Source organism: Trachurus trachurus (assembly GCF_905171665.1).
Source record: "Trachurus trachurus genome assembly, chromosome: 3".
Classification (NCBI taxonomy): domain Eukaryota; kingdom Metazoa; phylum Chordata; class Actinopteri; order Carangiformes; family Carangidae; genus Trachurus; species Trachurus trachurus.
The window spans coordinates 2,909,452-2,930,551 of NC_139893.1; the positions used below are offsets into that span (position 1 = coordinate 2,909,452).

Below are 21,100 nucleotides of genomic sequence, written 5' to 3' on the forward strand. Positions count from 1 at the left end.
GGGTGTGAAGGATCATCTGTGGAGTTAAGCCACAGCCACGTAGAGATGTTCTTCTATATTTTATTCTCTTACGTTTTATCGTGTAAAATAACCCCCCCCCCCCCCCCCCCCCACACACACACACACACACACCGCTGCTGCCCCTCCCTCCGCTGGTCTCGGTGTCTTTTTTTTTTTTTTTTTCAAAATATTTTTATTGAAAAATAAAATAAGATACTTCCAATTACAGGGATGCACTTATCCTTTTCTTTTCTTTTCTTTTTTTTTTTATACATATGCATATAAACAGTCACATATACACATAGGCCTACACAAACGAAAATGAACAAAAACACATGCACTCTGATAAAATTGTAGAGGAAAAATTATTAAATTAAATTACAGAGTGCAGTGTAAAAAAAACTAAAACTAAAAAAAAATAATCACGTCCAACATAGCTACTGGTTATTTATGCAATATAAAATGTACAACAATAGGCAGAAATTCAATCAGGTAGCCTAGTATACTACCTGTATATTATATATATTTCTTTATTTCGGACTCTGGGTCCATAGCAAAAACACAACACAAGACATAATACAACACAACAACAGACGACAACACAGACAATAAAAAAGCTAAAACATAGAAATAGAAATTTACACCACTGATATAAAAAATAGAATTACTATAAAGTTAAAAAGAGAGACAACTGTACCAGTATCTCCAAAACAGAGATTGATACCTGATGTTGATGTGGGTCAGACTGTTGATTATCTGGTTTTCTGAGGCATCAAGCCGACACATAAATCTATACATCAGGTTTCTGAGTACAGCATTAAAGGTGTTGACACGTGCATTTACAAACATTTCACTCGCACTTAACCATCGAGGTCTTTTAAAGATTCTTAATGCATCATTATACGCAACCTGTAACTTGTTCATGCTTGCTTTCTTATAGGAAATAGGATAAAATAAAGGGTTGGGGTGTTTTATTTTGAAAGGCCAGCGCCGTGCTTCCTGCTGGTCGCGGCTGCTTTGACGCAGCAGCAGCAGCAGCAGCAGCGCGGAGGCAGCAGCAGCAGCTCCATCCATGATCACAGCAGAGACTCAACACGCATCCATCCATCCATCCTCACGCCGCTGCCGCCGCTGACCTGAGCTTAGCTGCCTGTCTCTGTGTGTGTGTGTCCTCCTGCATGTGTGTGCATGCATGTGTGTGTGTGCGTGTGTGTGAGCGGGAGTGTGAGTGACCCCCCCCTCCTCCTCCTCCTCCCTTACCCCCCCCACCACCACCCCCCTCCAGAAAGCAGCAGCAGCAGCAGCAGCAGCAGCAGGATGGAGGAGCTCAAGGAGAAGCGGGGAACTTTGGATTGACGCCCGCGGGATGTAGCAGCAGCGGCGGCTCGGCCTGAACCTCCTCTTCATCATCACCATCACCGTCGTCGGGTTTCTCGTGGATTTACACATTTGGATGTTGTCTGTTTCTCTTCTTCCTCCTCTTCTTCCTCCTCTTCCTCTTCTTCTTCCTCTTCTTCTTCATCATCATCGAGGCAGTGGGATTTTACCTTTACTCTTGGCTTATTATTATTATTATTACAACAACAACTCGTGTTATTTGCGGCGAGCAGCAGCAGCAATAATAATACTAAGATGCCGTTCGCCAAGCGGATTGTGGAGCCGCAGCTGCTGTGCCGGCACCAGATCCCCAACGACGAGGGTCTGCTGTTCGAGGACCTGTGTGCCATCAGCAACGTGGTTCTGTCCCGGACGCTGCGGCAGCTCTCGGACCTGGCGCGGCACGCCTGCTCCCTGTTCCAGGAGCTGGAGAACGACATCGGCAGCACCAACCAGCGCGTCTGGCTGCTCCAGAGCCGGATAGGCCACATCCAGCAGAGCGCCGGAGCCCTGGACCCCAAGAAGGAGGCAGTGCGTAAGTACAGAACAGAGAGAGAGACTGGAGACCCCCACCACACACACACACACACACACACACACACACACACACACACACACACACACACACACACACACACCGTCTGCAGCTCAACCCCCCCGCAAAGAAAACATATATATCTAGCTATAGCCTATATATATCCTACACACATGGGCACGGCGAGGCTTCAGCCGTCCAGACCATAGGATACATGTGTGTGTGTGTGTGTGCGCGTGTGTGTGTGTGAAGCCTCGAAGGGCGCCCACCTCTACATTATTTTCACCCCCCCCCCCCCCCCCCTATTGAAATGTGTCACACGGCTGCGTTTGCACATCGGAGCATCGAGCAGCATCCAGGCGCAGCGTGTTGATGAGGATGATGATGATGATGAAGCTCGTTCATTTGGCGGTTCAGACTGTGTGTGTGTGTCCGTCGACATGAGTATATGAAGGGGTGTGTGTGTGTGTGTGTGTGTGTGTGTGTGTGTGTGTGTGTGTGTGTTGCCGCTGCATTGAGCATCGCAGCAGTCTCGTTACTGCGGCGGGTAGCGAGCGAGCGAGCGGCGCGCGGGCGGCGGCGGCGGCACACCTGAAGCTCGCGGAGGAGGAGGAGGAGGAGGCCGCGTGCGTTTCATTTCACATCAAGTTCAGGGTCGCGTGTCTTTAAACGGTGGTTTCACGTGCGTGTGACTGTGTGTGTGTGCGTGTGTTTACGCGCTCGTGTGTCCCTCTGTGTGTGTGTGTGTGTGTGTGTGTGTGTGTGTGTGTTGGGGTTTTCACAGGCGACTCCCCGTGCGCCAAACCCACCCTCTCTCTCTCTCTCTCTCTACCCCCCCTTTCCTTCTCCTCTCCTCCTCTTTCCTTCTCTCTCCTCTTCTACTCTCCTCCTCTTTCCTCTTCTCCTCTCTCCTCTCCTCCTCTTTCCTTCTCTCTCCTCCTCTCCCCTCTTCTCCTCTCCTCTCCTCTTCTCCTCTCCTATCCTTCTCCTCTCCTTTCCTCTCCTCTCCTCTTTCCTCCTCTCCTCTCCTCCTCTTTCCTCATCTTTCCTCCTCTCTCCTCTTCTCCTCTCCTCCCGTTTCCTCCTCTCCTCTCCTCTCCTCTCCTCTCCTCTCCTCTCCTCTCCTCTCCTCTCCTCTCCTCCTCTCTCCTCTCCTCTCCTCCTCTCCTCTTCCCCTCTCTCCCCCCACATGCAGCGGCACCAACACAGCATCAATAATGAATCCAGATGTCCGTGTTTCCGTGTTGCAGCCTGAACACATCGGATCAGGACGAGATGTTCAGGTGTCGCTATGGCTATAGCTATGGCTGCACGCGGCGGCCGTGAACGCACCATCACATCAGATTATAAATAACTCATATAAAATAAAATAATATAAAATCAGATTGGCATCAAGGAGAAGACGCAGCCGCGTGCGATGGAGGAGAGTAACAGCAGCAGCAGCAGCAGCTTCGTATTATTTATGTCCTCTGCAGTCCCGACACCGGCACCGAGCACCGGTACCGAGCTCATGGGTATCGCTCTGTTTACTGTTGGATGTGGGTGAATGAGGCTCTGATGTCGAAGAATGTGTGTCTATGTGTGTGTGTGTGTGTGTGTGTGTGGGGGTCTCTTGGATTTAAATAGTGTGAGAAAGTGTGCGTCGTGTTGTCTAAAACACACACACACACACACATACAACAGTACTGTAGCTACCTTGACATCACACCATGCTGAACTCCTTGAACCTGTCTCTCTCTGTGTGTGTGTGTGTGTGTGTGTGTGTGTGTGTGTGTGTGTGTGTGTGTGTGTGTGTGTGTGTGTTTCACCTGTTGTGCTCAGAAAAGGCCTGAAATATTGATCTGTAGAGTGGATGAGTGGTGAGTGTGTATCTCTGCAGCCAGTCAACACACACACACACAGAGAGAAGAGAGAAGAGAGAAGATAAGCAGGACTTCACACAGACTGAGCTTCTTCTTCCACGGTCCGACAACATCACAGTGATCATGTGATCAATTAAGACTCGTTATAACTGAGCACCTGAGTGTGGATCCATACGGAGGCTCAGCAGATCAACTCAGAGGGTTTCCCCTAGAATAAAACCAGATAAAACCAGATGCATCAAGTTTAGTTTTCAGATTTGTCTCTGCTTTTCACGTCTCTGTTGTGAAACTCAACTCATTCTGTCCCTGGATCAAACTGATAGATACTGTAGATTGTTGATCTAACTTTAGCATGTTGCTACGGCTACGTATCCATTACAATCGCCTTTTTAAAAATATGGCATCACAGTCTTTACGATGACACCGAGTCGACTGTAGGAGCTGGATTCACCTCATGACCCTCCGACACTGTGACCAGACGGACTCAGACTGTGACCAACACTGTAGCTGCGTCTCAATAGGGACGGGAAACCATTTCACAATATTCAAATAGTCATTAAAGCCGCAGTATGTAACTTATATAGGTTTTTATTATCAAAAATCAAATATTTCTTTCATAAATCCGTATTTCACTGAAGGTGAATCACAGCTGCATACAAATGAAAGCTTTCTGGTTCCTTAGAATGAGTTGTTACAAGTCGTTACAAATACAGAAGTGGGCGACGCACCGAACCGAGGCGGCCATGTTGCATCGTGACCGTAGGTAACCACGGAAACGGCCTGTTAAAACTGTCACCACTGTGTAGTGTGAGGAAGGACGGAGGCACTGGTGTTGCATTCAGGTGCAGTCAGGCAGACGGCCGTCGGCAAACCAACCGGATGTCATTTTACTCCACCAGAGAAAGACGGTAAAACAATACCACATCACCATGACAACATGTTGTCACTTGTTTACATAGACGCTTGTTTATCCTGTTACATGCAGCGTCTGTTGTCTGTCTGACATCTGCCCGATTTCACGTGAATGCAACATCAAGAATACGTTCCGATATGCAACCGCACCGCTAGATGGGGGGAATTCCTACACATTATACCTTTAACTTATAAATCGTCTTGTCTAGAAATGTAAATGTTCCCTTGGCGCAGAAGAAGGAGAAACATGAAAACACCCACTGCAGCCATCAGAACGTTCTGTGTGGAACTATTTAAAATACAAAACAAATGAAACTGAGCTACAGCGCAAAACTCTGATGAGAAGTGGAACCAGGGAATATTCATGTGGTTTTACTCCGGGAGAGGAGACTTCACCCCTGTTGAGATGTTCTCTCAGTGTTTCCGCTAGGATTTTTTAAATTAAGGAGTGGCGGACTGGCGGCACCTTCTAACTCGCTAATTTTAGTAAAAACACACCGGAAAACAGCGGCCACTGATCTGTACTGAGACTGTTGTTGTTCTGTCACCTGAGTTAAATGATGCTGTGGAAAAACACGCTGTGGTCCGTCATCGAGGTGCAAAGAGTAGATACTGAGCAAGACAGTTATCTGTAGTTTACCTTAGTAGCTACTCGCGAGTACCCGACCCAGTGCAGGACTCTGCTGTGAAGGTGTATTTGCGACAATAACAAAAAAGAAGACATTTGAAGGAGTGGTGGCTAGGATTTAGGAATGGCGGCCTGCCACTCCTAAATGAATGTAGAGGAAACACTGGACTTCATTGAACGGTGCCGCTGTGATGAGAAGTGGTGCTGTATTCTCTGGTACTGCAGGATTATTGAATAGTTCTTTAGCTTGAAATGCCCATCCCTATAGTCACAGTTCACAACAAGGCTTGTCCTCCAGACCCGGCCTTCTCTCACCTGTTCTAGGAGGACACATCATCCTTCCTGCCTCCTAGTGCTGCACCGGATCACAGCTGATCCGTGATCCGTTCAGGGATCGCTCTCCACGGATCGGCACACAACTGGTCCATGGATCGGCAATTAAAAAAAACTCTGCTGGTATATTATTTAAAGCTGCAGCTCTACGTCGCGTTTGTTTTATCAACATGTTTCCTTTACTGGAGGCATGGTGACCGGCTGATCAGAGCTTTGCTGAGCCGAGGAGCCGAGGAGCTGTTGGAAGTGTCAAAAAGCTGCCGAAAGCCATGTTCGGACGCTATCACACTGCAAAAACTCAAAATCTTTCCAAGAATATTTGTCTTATTTCTTGTCAAAATGTCTCATTTCTAGTCAAAACAACCCCTTTCCACTTAAAATAAGACTAATCACCTAAAAATTAACTTGTTTTTAGATCATTTTCACTTGTTTCAAACACATTTTCACTTGAAATAAGTCGAAAAATCTGCCAGTGAAAGCAAGTTTTTTGTGCTTGTAATAAGGAAGAAAAACTTGCTCCACTATCAGATTATTTTAAGTGACAAAATGCTTGAAAGATGTAACAAGTGTCTAAAAACAAGCTGCTTTTTAATGTGATGAGTCTTATTTTAAAGCAGATATCAGCTTCGCGGCCGTTTCGGCTAATGCTGCGTTCAAGGCAGGCTTTTGAAACCGTAAGTTACAGCTTCAAGTCACAACTACGACTTGGTAGCGTTCCAGGTAACCCGTAGCTCGTGTTTTTACCATCCTGTTGTCTGTGAAAGTTCCCTATAACGGCCACTCGTAACTTCCGACCCGTGAACTCGTACCAGATCGAACTGGTATGACTTCACAGGAAGGAAAAACACAAAGTACTAGGGGTGTCAACAATAATCGATTCGGCGATGCATTGCAATGTGGGACATGCACGATTCAGCATCGATGCGGCAACGTGCCATAATCGATTATGTCACTGTTATTTTCTGGCCTCAAATAAAGTTGTGAAGTTACAATTACCTCCGGGGGCATTTACGGAGCAATGACATGCGCAGCCTGTAGCTGTAAGCGGCAGCACCAGCAGTAGCAGTGTTGCCACTGGCTTTCTTTTTCCTTTTTTTTTCACCCGCGGTCGGGTTGAGAATTAATTAATTAACGCTCATGAGTCCGGCCGTGTTGGGTCCGAGATTCAACAAGTCGGTCGGGTTTTACCGTCACTACAGGCAGTATGCCCGTTTATCACTAATAAACACAGTAGAGGAGGGGGAGTGACTGAGCTCAGGCTGGGTGGGGGGGTCTCTGATGCAGAGAGAGAGAGAGACCTCCGTGCCGTGTAAAAAAACAACAACAACAAAAAGTGTCACGACTTCCTGTATCTGGCCCTTCAAAATAAAAGCCCCATAGTCTTTCATATTGATTTTGAGACACGGCTCCAAAGGTTTGTTTGTTTATTCCTGCGACCAATCGACCAAGGCTAATTTTTGGGGGCAGCCCTAGAAGTGATTTAAATGCCATATCCAATACATACCATTCAATTTTATTTCATGACATTTATGTCAAAGATACAGGAGAGTGATAATACACACATAGAAGCCAATAAAATCTCTTGTTCAATATCTCATGACTGATGAAAAATTTGCCGTGTTGAGTGCAGTAGAATTTTGATGCATTGCAATGCATCGCAATGCATCGGAGAATCGAATCGAATCGAATCGTTACCTGCTGAATCGTAATTGAATTGAATCGTGAGGGCAGTGCCAATGCACACCCCTACAAAGTACGAGTTTCTTTGAACGCACCATGAGTTAGCAGCCCCCGCCCTTGACAGGCATCAATTGGTCCTCGTGCTACGTCACCACATTCACGCGCATCCCTTGGCTGCACACACAGCCCTTCATGCCGTTCTCTCTCCTCATTGGATAACACTTGTATCCCACAAGGAAAATTTTCTCCTCGGGTTACAGCAGAGCAGAGTGACGGAGAGACTCGTGTTTAGGCTGAAATACTTCATGTAAGTGATTGCTGACGGAAAATAGGACTATTTAGGACTTATATTAACAAAAACATTCCACTGATATCTGCTTTAAGTATAATGAGATTTGTTTTGACTAGAAATGACATTTTGACTAAAAATAAGACAAATATTCTTGGTAAGATATTAGATTTTTTGCAGTGCAGATAATGTTTCAGAAGGCTGGACCAACGGTTGAGGGAGGGGCCTCCTCCGAAGCCGTTGCCTCCCTAGATGGATGGTAGTAGTGTGTAGTAGTAGTAGTAGTAGTCGTGTCTTTAACAGAGGGGACAGAGTTTCTAGACGTACCTCCATTCATTGTTTAGATGTGAATCTGGGATCTTTATTCTGTGTTTGGTGTTTGAAGTGTTTCATTCATTCAAAATCACTGACAAACCTGAGAAAATAAACACTGGTCTGGCCTTGTGGGACTTTGTGGGGTTCTTCTGGCTGCAGGGAGGCTGCACTCCTCTGCAGGCCCGGCCCGGCGCTCAGACTTGGACGTCCACCAAAAGTTTTGCTATTTTTATTCAGTTTTCAAAAAAGGACTATCCCTCCGTCTCCCAAAAGGCAACAATAACCCAGAGGAGCTGAATATCTCTGTGTACACACACACACACACACACACACACACACACACACACACACACACAGACACAGACTCAGTATCAGTGACAATAGAGTTTCCTCATACGACTGCAGCCAGCATGGTGCTAACTTGGAGCGGTGGCGAGCGTGGCAGTCGGCGGCGGCGGAGCTCAGATGGTCCAGACCGTCTGAGTCTGTCACAGTCCCACTCAACCATATGTTGTGTGGGACGTTCATCAATGGAGAAGAAGTCGGTCACATGTTGGTGAGCATCAGCAGGAGCTACATGTACCTACAGACAATTCACAACATCCACTTCCTGACCATATTAGAGTTACAATCGATCAGCCGTTTCTCAGTGGACAACTGTTTGAATCTCAACCAGAGATCGTTTGCATTTTATAGCACAACACAACACTGCCAAAACAAGTTCTCTGGAGATAAAACCCAGTGGGTTTTATTTCACGATTATTGGCACTGATAATTATTGGCCAAAAAATGATCAGCCAAAAATACAAAGATAGGTCTGATAATGAAATGTTTTGGCTGATTACTAAAGGCAGTTATGATAAACATTGATTTAGCTCATTTTCAGTCCATTTTCCTCTGAGTTGACTGGAAACAATAACGGATGTTTTTAATAGAGTCATAACTGTTGTTTTTGTTGTGATGTCAGTTTCATTAGTTTGTTAAGTCAGAGGCGGAGCGATAATGTTAAATTCATCTTCACTCACTACATCTTAAGCCAGGGACACACCGGCCCGACCGTCGGGCGTCGGGCCTCGTCGGACGGCGTCGGGAGCTCGTCTGTTTGGTGTGTTCCTCTCCGTCGGGGAGCGTCGGGTCTTGTCGGGTCTCGTCGGGGCCGATTGAACATGCTCAATCGGGACTCGTCGGCCGTCGGGAGAGTAGACTCGTCGGGTACTCTGATTGGCTGTGTGCTAGCTATGGCGATTCTGATTGGCGGTGCCCTAAGCGAATCAGTGCGGTGTGTGGGAGGGGCGGAAGTGACCACAGTAAACAAATGGTGCTCTAGCCTGTCCTACAGTAAAAATGGTATACAAAATAAAAAGAGGAGTAAAGCAATATATTAAGCAGCAATATATATATATTTAAACATCAAAGATGTTCAATCAAACCCACATAGTTTGAAACAAAGTTAAAAACACACACAGCTCACAAACTAAGCATATAAAGCCCACTAGCTTAATGCTAACGTGTAATGTAAAACACCATAGACGGGCTAACAGAAATTAGCATCAGCTATCGCCAATTTGCGGCAACCGAGCCACAGCAGTAAGCTGCTAAAAACTGTTTTAATTTTGGCTTTAGCGCTGTTAACAGTGGCTGGTTAAATTGTTTTTAGGAGATTAATGTTGGTCTCATTGATGAAATTTAACAACTGTGGCAGTGACATTAGTTTGTTTGAATGTAAAGTGAGCAGGACTTCCTCTGGGCTACGGACTGAAATCACCACATTTACGTAAATAAATAAATGTTTTACAATGAACCGATTAGTCTAATACATTTTATATGGTTACTGTACATGGCAAAGATTATTATTACTACCACTTTATGACTTAGAATTGGTCTGTATTTCTATGGGGGAGCCCTCGCCACTCAGTCGCTCTGGTCGGCAGTCGGGGCAGTGTGTTTCACTTTTTCCTTTCTCCCAGCGAGAGGCGACAGACTCGTCGGCCAAAGCCGTCGGCGTCGGGACGTGGCGGTGTGTTCCTGGCTTTAGCCTTTCTTAACCTCAGGTGTGAATATAAATTATTAAAAATGTTATCTGTTAACAGTTATTGGTGGAAAAGTTATCGTGCGTCCCTAATTCCCAGATATAGACAAACAACACAACTGTTTCAACACACATTTACATGCAGTCTAAAGAAGCTGAACACTATACATACAGTAAATGTAGCTGGACCATGATGCACTGCTTCCTGTCCTGTCAAAGAAAACGTCACGTTGATTTATCAAAAAAAAAAAAGAAAGAAAGAAAGAAAACATCTGTCAGGACAAAATTAAAACAAAACCTAGCCTACTCAAACTAACAAAGAAAACAGGAAGTTCTGGTGAAGGGTTCACGTGCGCCGCAGGGTTACACCCCGCCTTTCCGAAGCCCCGCCTTTCCGACAATAGACTTCCATTCATCGTAATAGCGGGGTTTTCTATTTTTTCTAAAGACCCCGCTACTCCGAAAAGGCTATTGGGGGAAACCCCCAGTGCGCAGTGCGCATTGATCCTTTTTTCCTTTTTGGGGTCAAACGGATCATGTGCATAATTAACTGCAAAACAAGCAAATAGCCTACTTCATATTAATGACATATAATGTTCATTATGCTTCTAACCTGTCTAGCCTCTACCTGGTCTTTTTACTAAACTTAACCAACTCCTTTCTTCATTGCCTAAGCCCAACCAAAGCATCTCCCTCAGTCAGCTGTCAGCACGAGCGGCGGCTGCAGCAGCCTCGCGCCCGTGTGAGCTCAAGCCGGCTTCAGCCGCGCTCGAGCAGAGCAGGGGGGGGAGAAAAAAATTGTATTTCTTTTACTGTGTGGAGATCTCCAACAACGGAGTCGGGGAGAAAGCGTGACAGTGTGATCTGCCCAGTCTCTGAGCAGCGCACGTTTCACAGACAAGCCGCAAAGCAGAATGTAAACAACGTCACGCGGTTCAGCACCTTGGACAGCTGTGTGTGTGTGTGGGGGGGGGGTGTCGGAGTAGCGGTGTTTCGAAGTGGGGGTATTTCGGAACAGCGGGGTGTCGAAGTGGAGGTGTGTCGGAATGGAGAGCTGTCCCCGCGCCGCAGATGCTCTGGTGTTTGTTTATGCGACAGAGATAATAAATATGAATATTTAACATCCAAGTCGAGTCTGAAACGCATCAACTGCTGTCTGCACTTTTACCCAAGAGAGTCCTCAGTGTAACAGACACCATACAGCCTGAGTGAATGAGTGAGTAAGCGCCTGTAGTTTCCTGTCTGGGACTGTTAACATCCAACCAGTCCAAAGTCCAACAACACTCAGACCATTATCAGAACAAGCTGTATTGATTGTATCTTAAGTGAACTGATCAGAAATATAAGAACGGTTAGTTAGTCTGAAGCCACAACAACTAAAATAAGTCTCACACACATTGAGGTTCAGAGATGCTGCATCTTTACAGCTCCACAGATCGATATGTTTTGAATAAACATTGAATCAAATGACTGTGTGTGATGTGAGAGAAGCTGCTGTCGGGCAGCTCTGCAGCGTTTCTGCCTCTTCCTGCTCATATTATGTTGTAGTGAAACAAAACGAAATACGAGCCACTGATGGACTCACCACAACCATGATGCCGGTCAAAACCTGTGTGCTTCCACCGGTTAGCACCTGCTGAGTAATCACCTGTTCTTCTATTTAAAGGGATAGTTCACCCTAGAATGATATTTCGCTCATTATCTACTCACCCTCATGTTGACTAAGGGCTGGAAGAAGTTTCGGAGCCTACCGTCCCTTCTCTGAGTTACAGGGGGTCTTAGCGTAGCAGTGCATTTCAATGCCACGGTAGCAAAGGGACACCAGAGCTCTTCGTAAAAAAACACACACAAAAAAACATCCAAATACCTCCATGATGCTCGTATGTAATGTCCGTCTTGTGCTGAAGCCCCAAATTGCGGAATTGTCGCGAAAAAAAATAAATAAGTCCACATTCCAAGCATGTTTGTAGCATTAGCTCCCAGTGTTGTTGTCCGGTCTTCCGCTGCCAGCGCGCATGCGCAATGTTCGCACTGAGACTCGAGTCGGTCTCAGTGCTCTCATGTGCTCTTGCGCATGCGCGCTGACAGCGGAAGACCGGACAACAACACTGGGAGCTAATGCTACAAACATGCTTGGAATGTGGACTTATTTATTTTTTTTCGCGACAATTCCGCAATTTGGGGCTTCAGCACAAGACGGACATTACATACGAGCATCATGGAGGTATTTGGATGTTTTTTTGTGTGTGTTTTTTTACGAAGAGCTCTGGTGTCCCTTTGCTACCGTGGCATTGAAATGCACTGCTACGCTAAGACCCCCTGTAACTCAGAGAAGGGACGGTGGGCTCCGAAACTTCTTCCAGCCCTTAGTCAACATGAGGGTGAGTAGATAATGAGCGAAATATCATTCTAGGGTGAACTATCCCTTTAACAAATTCCCGCAGTACAGAGCGCCACCTACTGAGGCCCACAGGTATTACATGATAATAAACATTAAATACACACATAAACCAAAAAATGGCTCTAACATTTGTTTTGATCTTCCATGGCTGCGTGGTCGAGTCTGAAGTTACTGTTCACAACGGGGACATAGCTTCTTTCTTTTTTTTGTGCAGGTGATTCACAAGTCAATAGTTTCCAGTTTTTATCATGAGTCGTTTCACACATACAGTAAATGTTATGCAGCGAAAATGTGACATAATAGCCTATTTTTTTTCTCAGAGTGAGGTCGATTTTAACAATGTCAACAACCTTGTGTGTTGTCTGAAGATCTTTCCGTATGGAAATGGGACACCACTATACGCAAATTAGCGTAGTGAACGTAGCGAACGTGCTAACATACGTCACATGTTGACAATTCTACCGTCGGAGCGTAGTACTACTATTTTCATTCACAAAAAATGCCGGCGTTCCAGATGTTGTGTTGCTTAGCTTAGTCATGGTTATGGTAAATTGGCAGGGCTAACGTTAACCGTTACCTGTTTAACTTTAATAACTCAGTGACTCAATAAACGGTCCATGAAAAAATATTTTCTCCAGCGGATATCTGAGTTACAACATGTTTGAGCTAACTGGAGTAGTTTCATGTCGTGTCCCACAACGGGAGGGTTTTAACAGCTGACGTCCTGGTGTTAGCTTAGCTACCGCCGTTAGCTTAGCTACCGCCGTTAGCTTAGCTACCGCCGTTAGCTGTCCCTGTCAGCTGAGCCACTGATGCTTTCTAGACACCCTGATTCCCCCAAACTGAATAAATACAACACATAGCAACACAAAACACACACACACACACAGAAATAGTAATGTTTCGTCAATTATTTCAGATTTGTCTAAACGGTGGTCGGGCGTGAAAAATATGATATATAGCTACACTGTAAATTCTAACAAGTTGAGTTTACTTAAAGAAATTTAGGAAACCGATTACCTTGGGAAAAGTAAGTAAACGAACTTAATTGTGTGAAGTAGTGTGAAATTATTATATTTAAGTGAACTGTACTTTTTTTTGAAGTTGTGAGAACTTAATGTATCTTAGTAAAGTTAAATTCAAATCAAGTTGTTACAACTCAAATACTTTGAGTAATATTAACTTAATATATTCTGCCAAAACAAGTGGGCATCACTTGAAATTTGTATTACACTTTACTTGAGGTATTTTAGTGTAATCCACTTCAATAAAGTTGACAGGAACTCAATAAAGATAAGTCACATAAATTTAGTATACTATGCCAAAGTAAGTGGGCAGTACTTAAATTTAAGTAAATACACTTAACATACCTTAGTTTAGCTAACTTTAAAATAAGATCACACAAAATGGCATTATGAACATGTTTTTTTTTTTATTTCAGTATTTGTAAACAACAATAACAACATTCAACATGCTGTTCATTCTGAAACTTCTCTAGACAGAGACCATCAAAGGTCAAGTTTGGCTGAACAATTTGCAGATAAACAAAAGGTCAGACCATCTCTTTAACACCACATATACTTAGTTTTTAATGGGGTTTACCTAATTTGACCTTTATCAAAAAATTACATATACTGTACTGTAATTTGAATAATAGTACTTGGCCATTTGGCGATTTTTGTTTATACTGCGATTAATTGTTGAGCCTTAGTCCAAACCCTTCTGTTAGTAGAAAGCCAGGCCAATCAATGCAGGGGAGAGAAAACGGGGAATAAATGATGCTAACCAGTTAGAGGCGAATCCTTCCCTCTAGATTCCTGATTGGTTCAGATTCCTGCTAAATTATGCCTTTCTCTAAATTATTTCTTCAATATTATGTGTTTGTGAGGGAGACGATGAGTGTGCGTGTAAGTGAGACAGAAAGCGTATGTCAGTATGAGTGAAAATCAGTATGTGATGTATGACAGAATGAGTGAGACTTAAGAGTGAGAATGAGTCAATTATCAGGTGTAATGATTGGTCTGGATGTAAGCTAACAGAAGGCTCTTGATTCACAATGGACATTTTCCTGAATGAACAAACAGACTTGGCAACATTTAGTCTGTAAAAGTTTAAAACCTGAATAAAACCTGATTGAAACCTGATAATTAAAACTGTATTATTAAATAGAACTGCACTTGTACATACATAAGTCAGCTCTTTAACAACTTTGATATATTCAACCTGTGTTACAGAGGCACACTATATTTTAATACTAAACATCACATACTGTATGCTCTTTTTCAACAGTTTTTACTCACTGGAAATTATCTAACACCTGCGCTGATGGCAGGGTCATGTGACCTGCATAAGGATGTCTTCCTTTAAACTTTTTTTATGCTTTCAAATCGCAAATGCAAGAAAACAGCAAACAAATACAACAAGCAGGTAGCTCAATAGATAGTGATAGGTTTACTTTTGGTCTCCATTAACCTTTTTTATACTGTGGGCTCCCCAAGTACCTCCTCCCTTTCTGCAATTATGAGGTAGCAGTAACTTCACACCCATAATACTGAACCAGATGAGTATGGTATGAAATGAGGCTGAATAAAAAAAAAAAGAAAAAAAATCAAAACACTGCCATTTTTTTGACAGTTATTGTGACAATTGTATTTTTTTGTTAGAGGGATCATTCTCACTGTGTTGTGTATCAAACATCTTTTCTTATTTCTTCAGAAAACAATATGGAGACCTCTGCAGCTCCACAAAAAATGCTGTCACAGTTTCATTATCAAAACGTAAAAAAAAAGATGCAAGTAAAACATAATATTAAATACAGTAAAAATAAAGGCATGACTTATTCAAAAATGTTTTGTTAACTGTTCAGCCTCATTAAACTCACACTCATTCACACATCACACTTTTGTAGACAACCAGTATAGGTATCCCTAGCCCTAGCCACAACATCTAGGCCAAAAGAGCATTTTTTAATGTTTGCAGTTTTGGGCTGAGCTTTTGTTGTCCGAGGTTCAACAATATCTTCTGGATGAACTCAAATGTGTTCTTCATACCTTTTGGGTAATCCAGATGGAGTGCATATATTAAGCCGAACAGAAGACAAATTGCTTGAGAGGTAGTGGGAATCTCATCCATGACAATGTTTCCTTCAAGGATGATTGCAATGCTGTTAATCACTGGTGGAAGGTCCTCAGACATGACTCTAAGAACCCCAACAGGCACCTGGGTGAAGTCATCTACAGTGTCCGAATCCTGCATTCAAAATAAAAGAACACAAATAAATTCAGGTAGGATGCTAAGACTCACAGTTATAGTGTGTTCACTTTGATGTGCCTGCACAAAATCACATGGAAGAAAACACAACTCTGGAATACTGTCTTAGAGAGCTCTTTAGATTATGAGCAGGTAGAAATGGCTGCATTTCAGCACGAAGCCTGCACAAAAAGCATTAAAAAACAACAACAAAAAAAACACTATACAACTTCATCTGGGAAGCTCAGATTTGGCTCAAACTTTGCATGCATTGAAAATAATTTCAAACATAAATGTGTAGTTGCAATTTAGTGATAAAACCCTCTAAACCAAATTTTATATCAGGAAGAAATGGAGATAAAACATTTTCACCAAAGACTACGATGGAAAATTGCTTTCCTTCAGCATCACATGTGAGACATCAAATTTGTTTGTAACTCCCAACTGATTAAAAATATGTCACTTGTTGTGACATCCCCACTTAAATATGTTTGGTTTGCAAAGTGTGAATACAGGCTATAATACCTAACTTGATCTTAGTTTGAGGGATTTTGCTATTGGCTTTTTGCAGTCCAGGTACATTAGACTTAAGCCCTGACAACATTTTTTTCTCTTAATATATATATATATATATATATAAATACACCAGACCTGAACAATGCTGTTTTTTCTGAAATCTGAGAACTGAACCTGAGGTCTGATGATGTCCTAAAATGTGCACTGTACGATGGTCATATCATGATCATTATAAATGTACTTACTAGACATCTGAGGAAGAATTCGTCTGAATTATCTCCAAGATACAGGGGCAGACATTGCAGGACAGCAGTGCGTGTTGCGGTGATGTCATTGGTCTCATGGAAAAAATGACAAAAAACAATAAGCAGAAGACTATATGAAAGCAAACTTATTTGAGGAAAAAACATGTCTGTGGATGTATTAGTGCTCTAGTTACAACGTTAAATTATAAAGAATTACTTGTACTGTAGTAGCAGCAGTAGGCCTAGTTGAAGCTTGCAAGCACACTACCATAAGGTGGTAATGATGAAGAAATTCAAACAACACTTACTTGTGCATTGATTGGCTGGAGGAGGAGATCAATTGATTGGCCGACAACTCCTTTTTTGGATTTGAAGAGGTCAATGAGACGAGTGGTATGGTGGTCCAGAGCTTCGTAGAATTCTTTCTTGAGGTTCTTACTGGCCACTCTGTAGAACTCGGCAAACACCTTAAGAAACAAAAAAACACATCCAAAGGACTCTATTTAGCTAACTACTCCTATTTGACTGTCACATACAATACATTTCTCAAAAAGTAATGACCAGGTTTACTCAATGATAAATCAATTAATCATTCAACTAACTCTAACGAAACAGAGTAATTTACAATGAAAATAATGATTACTTGTGTTGTGGTTCAGTATAGTGCAGTGTCAGTGGGCGATACCTGACTTTCTGTGAACAGCGCAGGCCAGCGTTCCATCATCCTTTTAACTGGAGGCTGTTCCTCCACGATTTCTTTACGTCGCAAAGAAAATGTCTGGTCCATCATTGTCTTCACATTGGCTGAGTCCGGAAGCCTTTTCTTTGCTTCACTTTCAAGCTGTCTTCTAACAGACTCAAGACTATTTGCATTTTCACCATCAGGAAAATTTGGCAAGAAATTTGTCTCACTTCTTTTTGGCCTTTTTATGTTACTACATGATGGCGCTCCTTCAGGGAAATCCCTAGTCCTCTTGTTGCCATTCACCGTGACGTCTGCCATTCCAGATCTCCTCATTTTGGTACGGAAATTCCCCATCTTAAACTTTATGCTATTTTTCCATCCACAGTATCCAGTGGGGGATCCAGCTTCTTTCAGACAGGGATGTTTTGCAATCAGTGCAGAGGCCACTTCTTGACAGTGTTCCTCTGTGGGGTATGCTGTGTACTTGTACATTGTCTCTGCAAGTCTTTCTAAGATCACATGTTTCATGTCCCGAGAAACATCCATTCGACTTCCATCCTTCATATAGGCAAGGTCTCCCTGTCTCAGTCGGAAATTTACATCCACAGAGAATTCTGGAATATCAAATGCAGATGGCCAAGGATCTGGCCTCATCAACTGAGATTTTTCTTCACTTGTATACAGTATGTCTGTGTCAGATGTGCTCGGTGAGGACAGTATGCTAGAGACTGAAGAGAGGGACTCAAGACTTATAATTTTCAGTGTGGCTCGATCTGGCAGTTCTGACACATCTGTCAGATTGCAGAGTGCATTGTTGAACAGTGGGTCTTCAAACTGTAGGTTGAAATCATATGGTAGTGCCAGTTTAACTTTCAAGATTTCCAAAAGAGACTCAAGGTTGTCTGGTTTCTGATCAAGACTGATTCTTCTAATGTCACAATCAGTGACGATGACTCTGATTGGCCACTTCTGTTCCATAGTCCTACAAAGAAGAGAGCCATAAAATTAGTGTGGCTAGCATAATATGTAATGTTTCAAAGAAACAAACAACGTGCCTCTGACTCTGTATGCCGACAAAGGAAAAACATCATTGAACTCGGTCAACTGAGAGGCAACCAAGCCTGTGCTGCTTTGTGTCAATTCATAAGCACGAAGATGCTCATGATACCATGCAATCATTGGTTTGCACAAGAAAACAATGTCCGCATTAATCACTAGCACTTGCTTAATCTGTCTGAATTCTGGAAGCCCTCCACATGAACCTACAGAAACCACCATATCTGCAGCATAGTTTATTCCATCAATATTGACAGACACAGCTGACAGGACTGTGTTTTGGAGACCACATCTTTGGTGCAAAATGTCTTGAATGTTCCCTGGGAGGGAAGAAATCATTATGCTCTTTACTTTGTTTGCTTGGAGTGCTGGTTTGAAAAATGAAGCACAGTCCAAATGGTACGCCATCATCTTCTGATGTCGCCTTGCCAAAGTTAGGGGAACATTTTTGAAGTTCTGAGTTTCATGGATGACTTTTTTGAAGAACTTGTGCTTCCCTTCGAACCTCATTGTCCACATGTCTATGAGAGGTCCAAAGACTTTTGTCAAGTGGGGATAATGCTCAATATAATGATGCTTTGGCCGGAGTCTGCAAGCTGGAAAAACATTCAGTAGTAACTCTCTGTGCTCTGATAGTTTAGACTCTAAATAGAACAAAGACTCATCTGTGAATCTCAGAGATACAGCCAATTCAAGCACATCTTTTAAAGCCATGAGCACCTCCCATGTCTCATCTCCCTCAGGTACAAGATGCCCAATCATTAAGGGAAGCAATCTGATTAGACACCAATTTTCATGGCCATTTCCTCCTATTGTCTTCTTTGAGGCAAATGTCTTTGGAACTGACTGAGGTTTGTCCGTTTTGTCAGAAAAGGAATATGGGAATTCTTTGATGGCCTGATTTAGTGTCTCAAGAGAGATGTATTTCTTTTTTATCAGATCTTGGATGCACAGGTGCAGTTCAAATGGGACCACTCCCTCCAAAAAGTCATGAAGAATATCTGGAGGAAATCCATTGACAGCATGAAAATATTTCAAGTTTTCACCAAGCACACATCCGCCTTTGACTCCACAATGTGCTACTTTAGATGGGTCCTGCTTCACTTCCTGAACCTGTCTGTCATGGGCATCTTTGGTTCTCAGCATGTAAAAACCTGAGCTGACATTTTTTGTTTGTATTTCTTCTCGTGTGGCCATACAAAACCTGCACATTCGCTCCACAATAAAGCTCTCTTGAAATCCCGCCAATGCATGGGCGGCCAAGTTATCTGCTGCAACATACAGCACAGTCCCCTTAATGCTTGCTCCCAACTTTTCAACATAAACTCCATTCTCCTCAAGTGATGCTAGGTCTTCAATAAGTGGACGTAGGACTTCATGATACCCCTTCTCTTTAACGGTGTTTACCTTGCATAAAACAGCCAACTGTATGGCATGAAGGGATGAGCGGTACTTTGGGTGTAGATTTGCAAGAACCCAATATACTGCGCACAACTTATGCTTCTTCTTAGACGTTCCGAGTGGGTTTGCAACCTCAAAATCATCAATATACAAACCCAGGGCGATTCTGAATTCGTCTTCTGATAAAATGGCATTTTCACTAAAGTGAGAACCATCCCTATAGTTACTGTATCCACTTTCTTTAGAGCTGCTGGTGGTGGTGAGAGCCTTGTCTAAAACATCGTCCCTGCTCAACAGTGCCTGAAGCATTTTAAACAGTGGAATGTAAACTATATTTTGACCCTGCTTCTCAGTGACAAACTCCACAGGTTCCACGACAGGAAATTCTTTCACTATGTAAGTTGCTCTCCTATTGGAAGTTGAAAGCGAGCCTCCAGCTGATGTGTGTTTCAAAAATACATTTGTGTCAGTCACTGCACAGACTACCTCCTTAACAACAGCATTATCAATATCAGGATAATGACGTCTGAGTATCTCCTCAACCACAGAAAACATCAGGGGTTCTGAAAGTTGAAATACCTGTCCTATTTGCTGGATGATTTCTTGGAGAGCACTTTCAGATATGTTCAGTATTGTCTGCATTTTCAGGAAAAGTGAGGCCAAGTTATGCTCAAGCTGAGAGTTGAGGTCATTGACATCAACACCAACATCTGTCAGATCCTCTTCTTCTAAACTAGTGACATCTTCAGCTGGGACAGGTTCAGCTGGGACAGAGGTGCTCTCCTCAGCGCCACAGAGCTGCACAGCTATTCCTGGTTTGAACTGAAGACTAGATGTAGAATACTTCTGGTCATGATTTCTATTTTTGTGTGTGTTAAAAGTAGAGTAGACATTTGTCTCGAAGTCACAGTCCAGATAGGGGCACTGCACTTTTTGCATCAACTTCAGATGCTTGCGTAAATGAGTAAAAAAATCATTTTCACCGCAAGGTTCATTAAACTCACACACCTGACAATTAAATGTTTGCACAAAATCTTTTTCACTGGCCAACTGCGAGTGAAATCTAGATAAATGAACCTTCAGGGCATTAAACGATTTGAATGTGCAAATACACTGCGGATAAAGACATGGTATTGGGGAGGTTCTTGTGAAGCCACCATGCTTTAATCTATAATGCTTTAATAGCTGGCCTCTTTTTGGAGTGACAAAAGTGCAGAACTTACATGTCCACTGCATCCCTCTTCCAGTAGACACCTGAAAAAAATACAGGAGAACAATAAATTAGACTAAAAGAGACAGTGACCACCTATCATAATGTCTACTGTTGAAGTATTTGGGATTAACAACCTGCCCTTTGAGATGTTACTTATTATTTATCATCATATTTTAAATTTAAATCCAGTGATAAAAATAAAAACAAGTGTAAAATGTATTATAGTAAACAGTTGTCTATATTCTATAAGACAATACTAAAAAACTTTGTCACATTTATCATCATTTTCTTACAAAGGTTTTTAATGTAATAATTTTGCAATGGTGAATAAAAAATAATAAAAATGAAATAAAAATTATTTTTAAGTGACAATA

At 42.9% G+C, this 21,100-nt stretch overlaps 1 protein-coding gene across 1 annotated transcript in view; it reads left to right on the forward strand.

The window, feature by feature from the left end:
• Positions 1-1,632: 1,632 nt before the first annotated feature.
• The window catches only part of nhsb (Nance-Horan syndrome b (congenital cataracts and dental anomalies)), a gene marked incomplete at both ends in the record, with an annotated part of 118,661 nt that continues 99,193 nt past the window's right edge, over positions 1,633-21,100 (forward strand). Inside the window, one exon of the mRNA XM_084001475.1 lies at positions 1,633-1,912. Within this exon, the coding sequence (XP_083857601.1) occupies positions 1,633-1,912 (280 nt within the window). The remainder of the gene's footprint in view (positions 1,913-21,100) is intronic.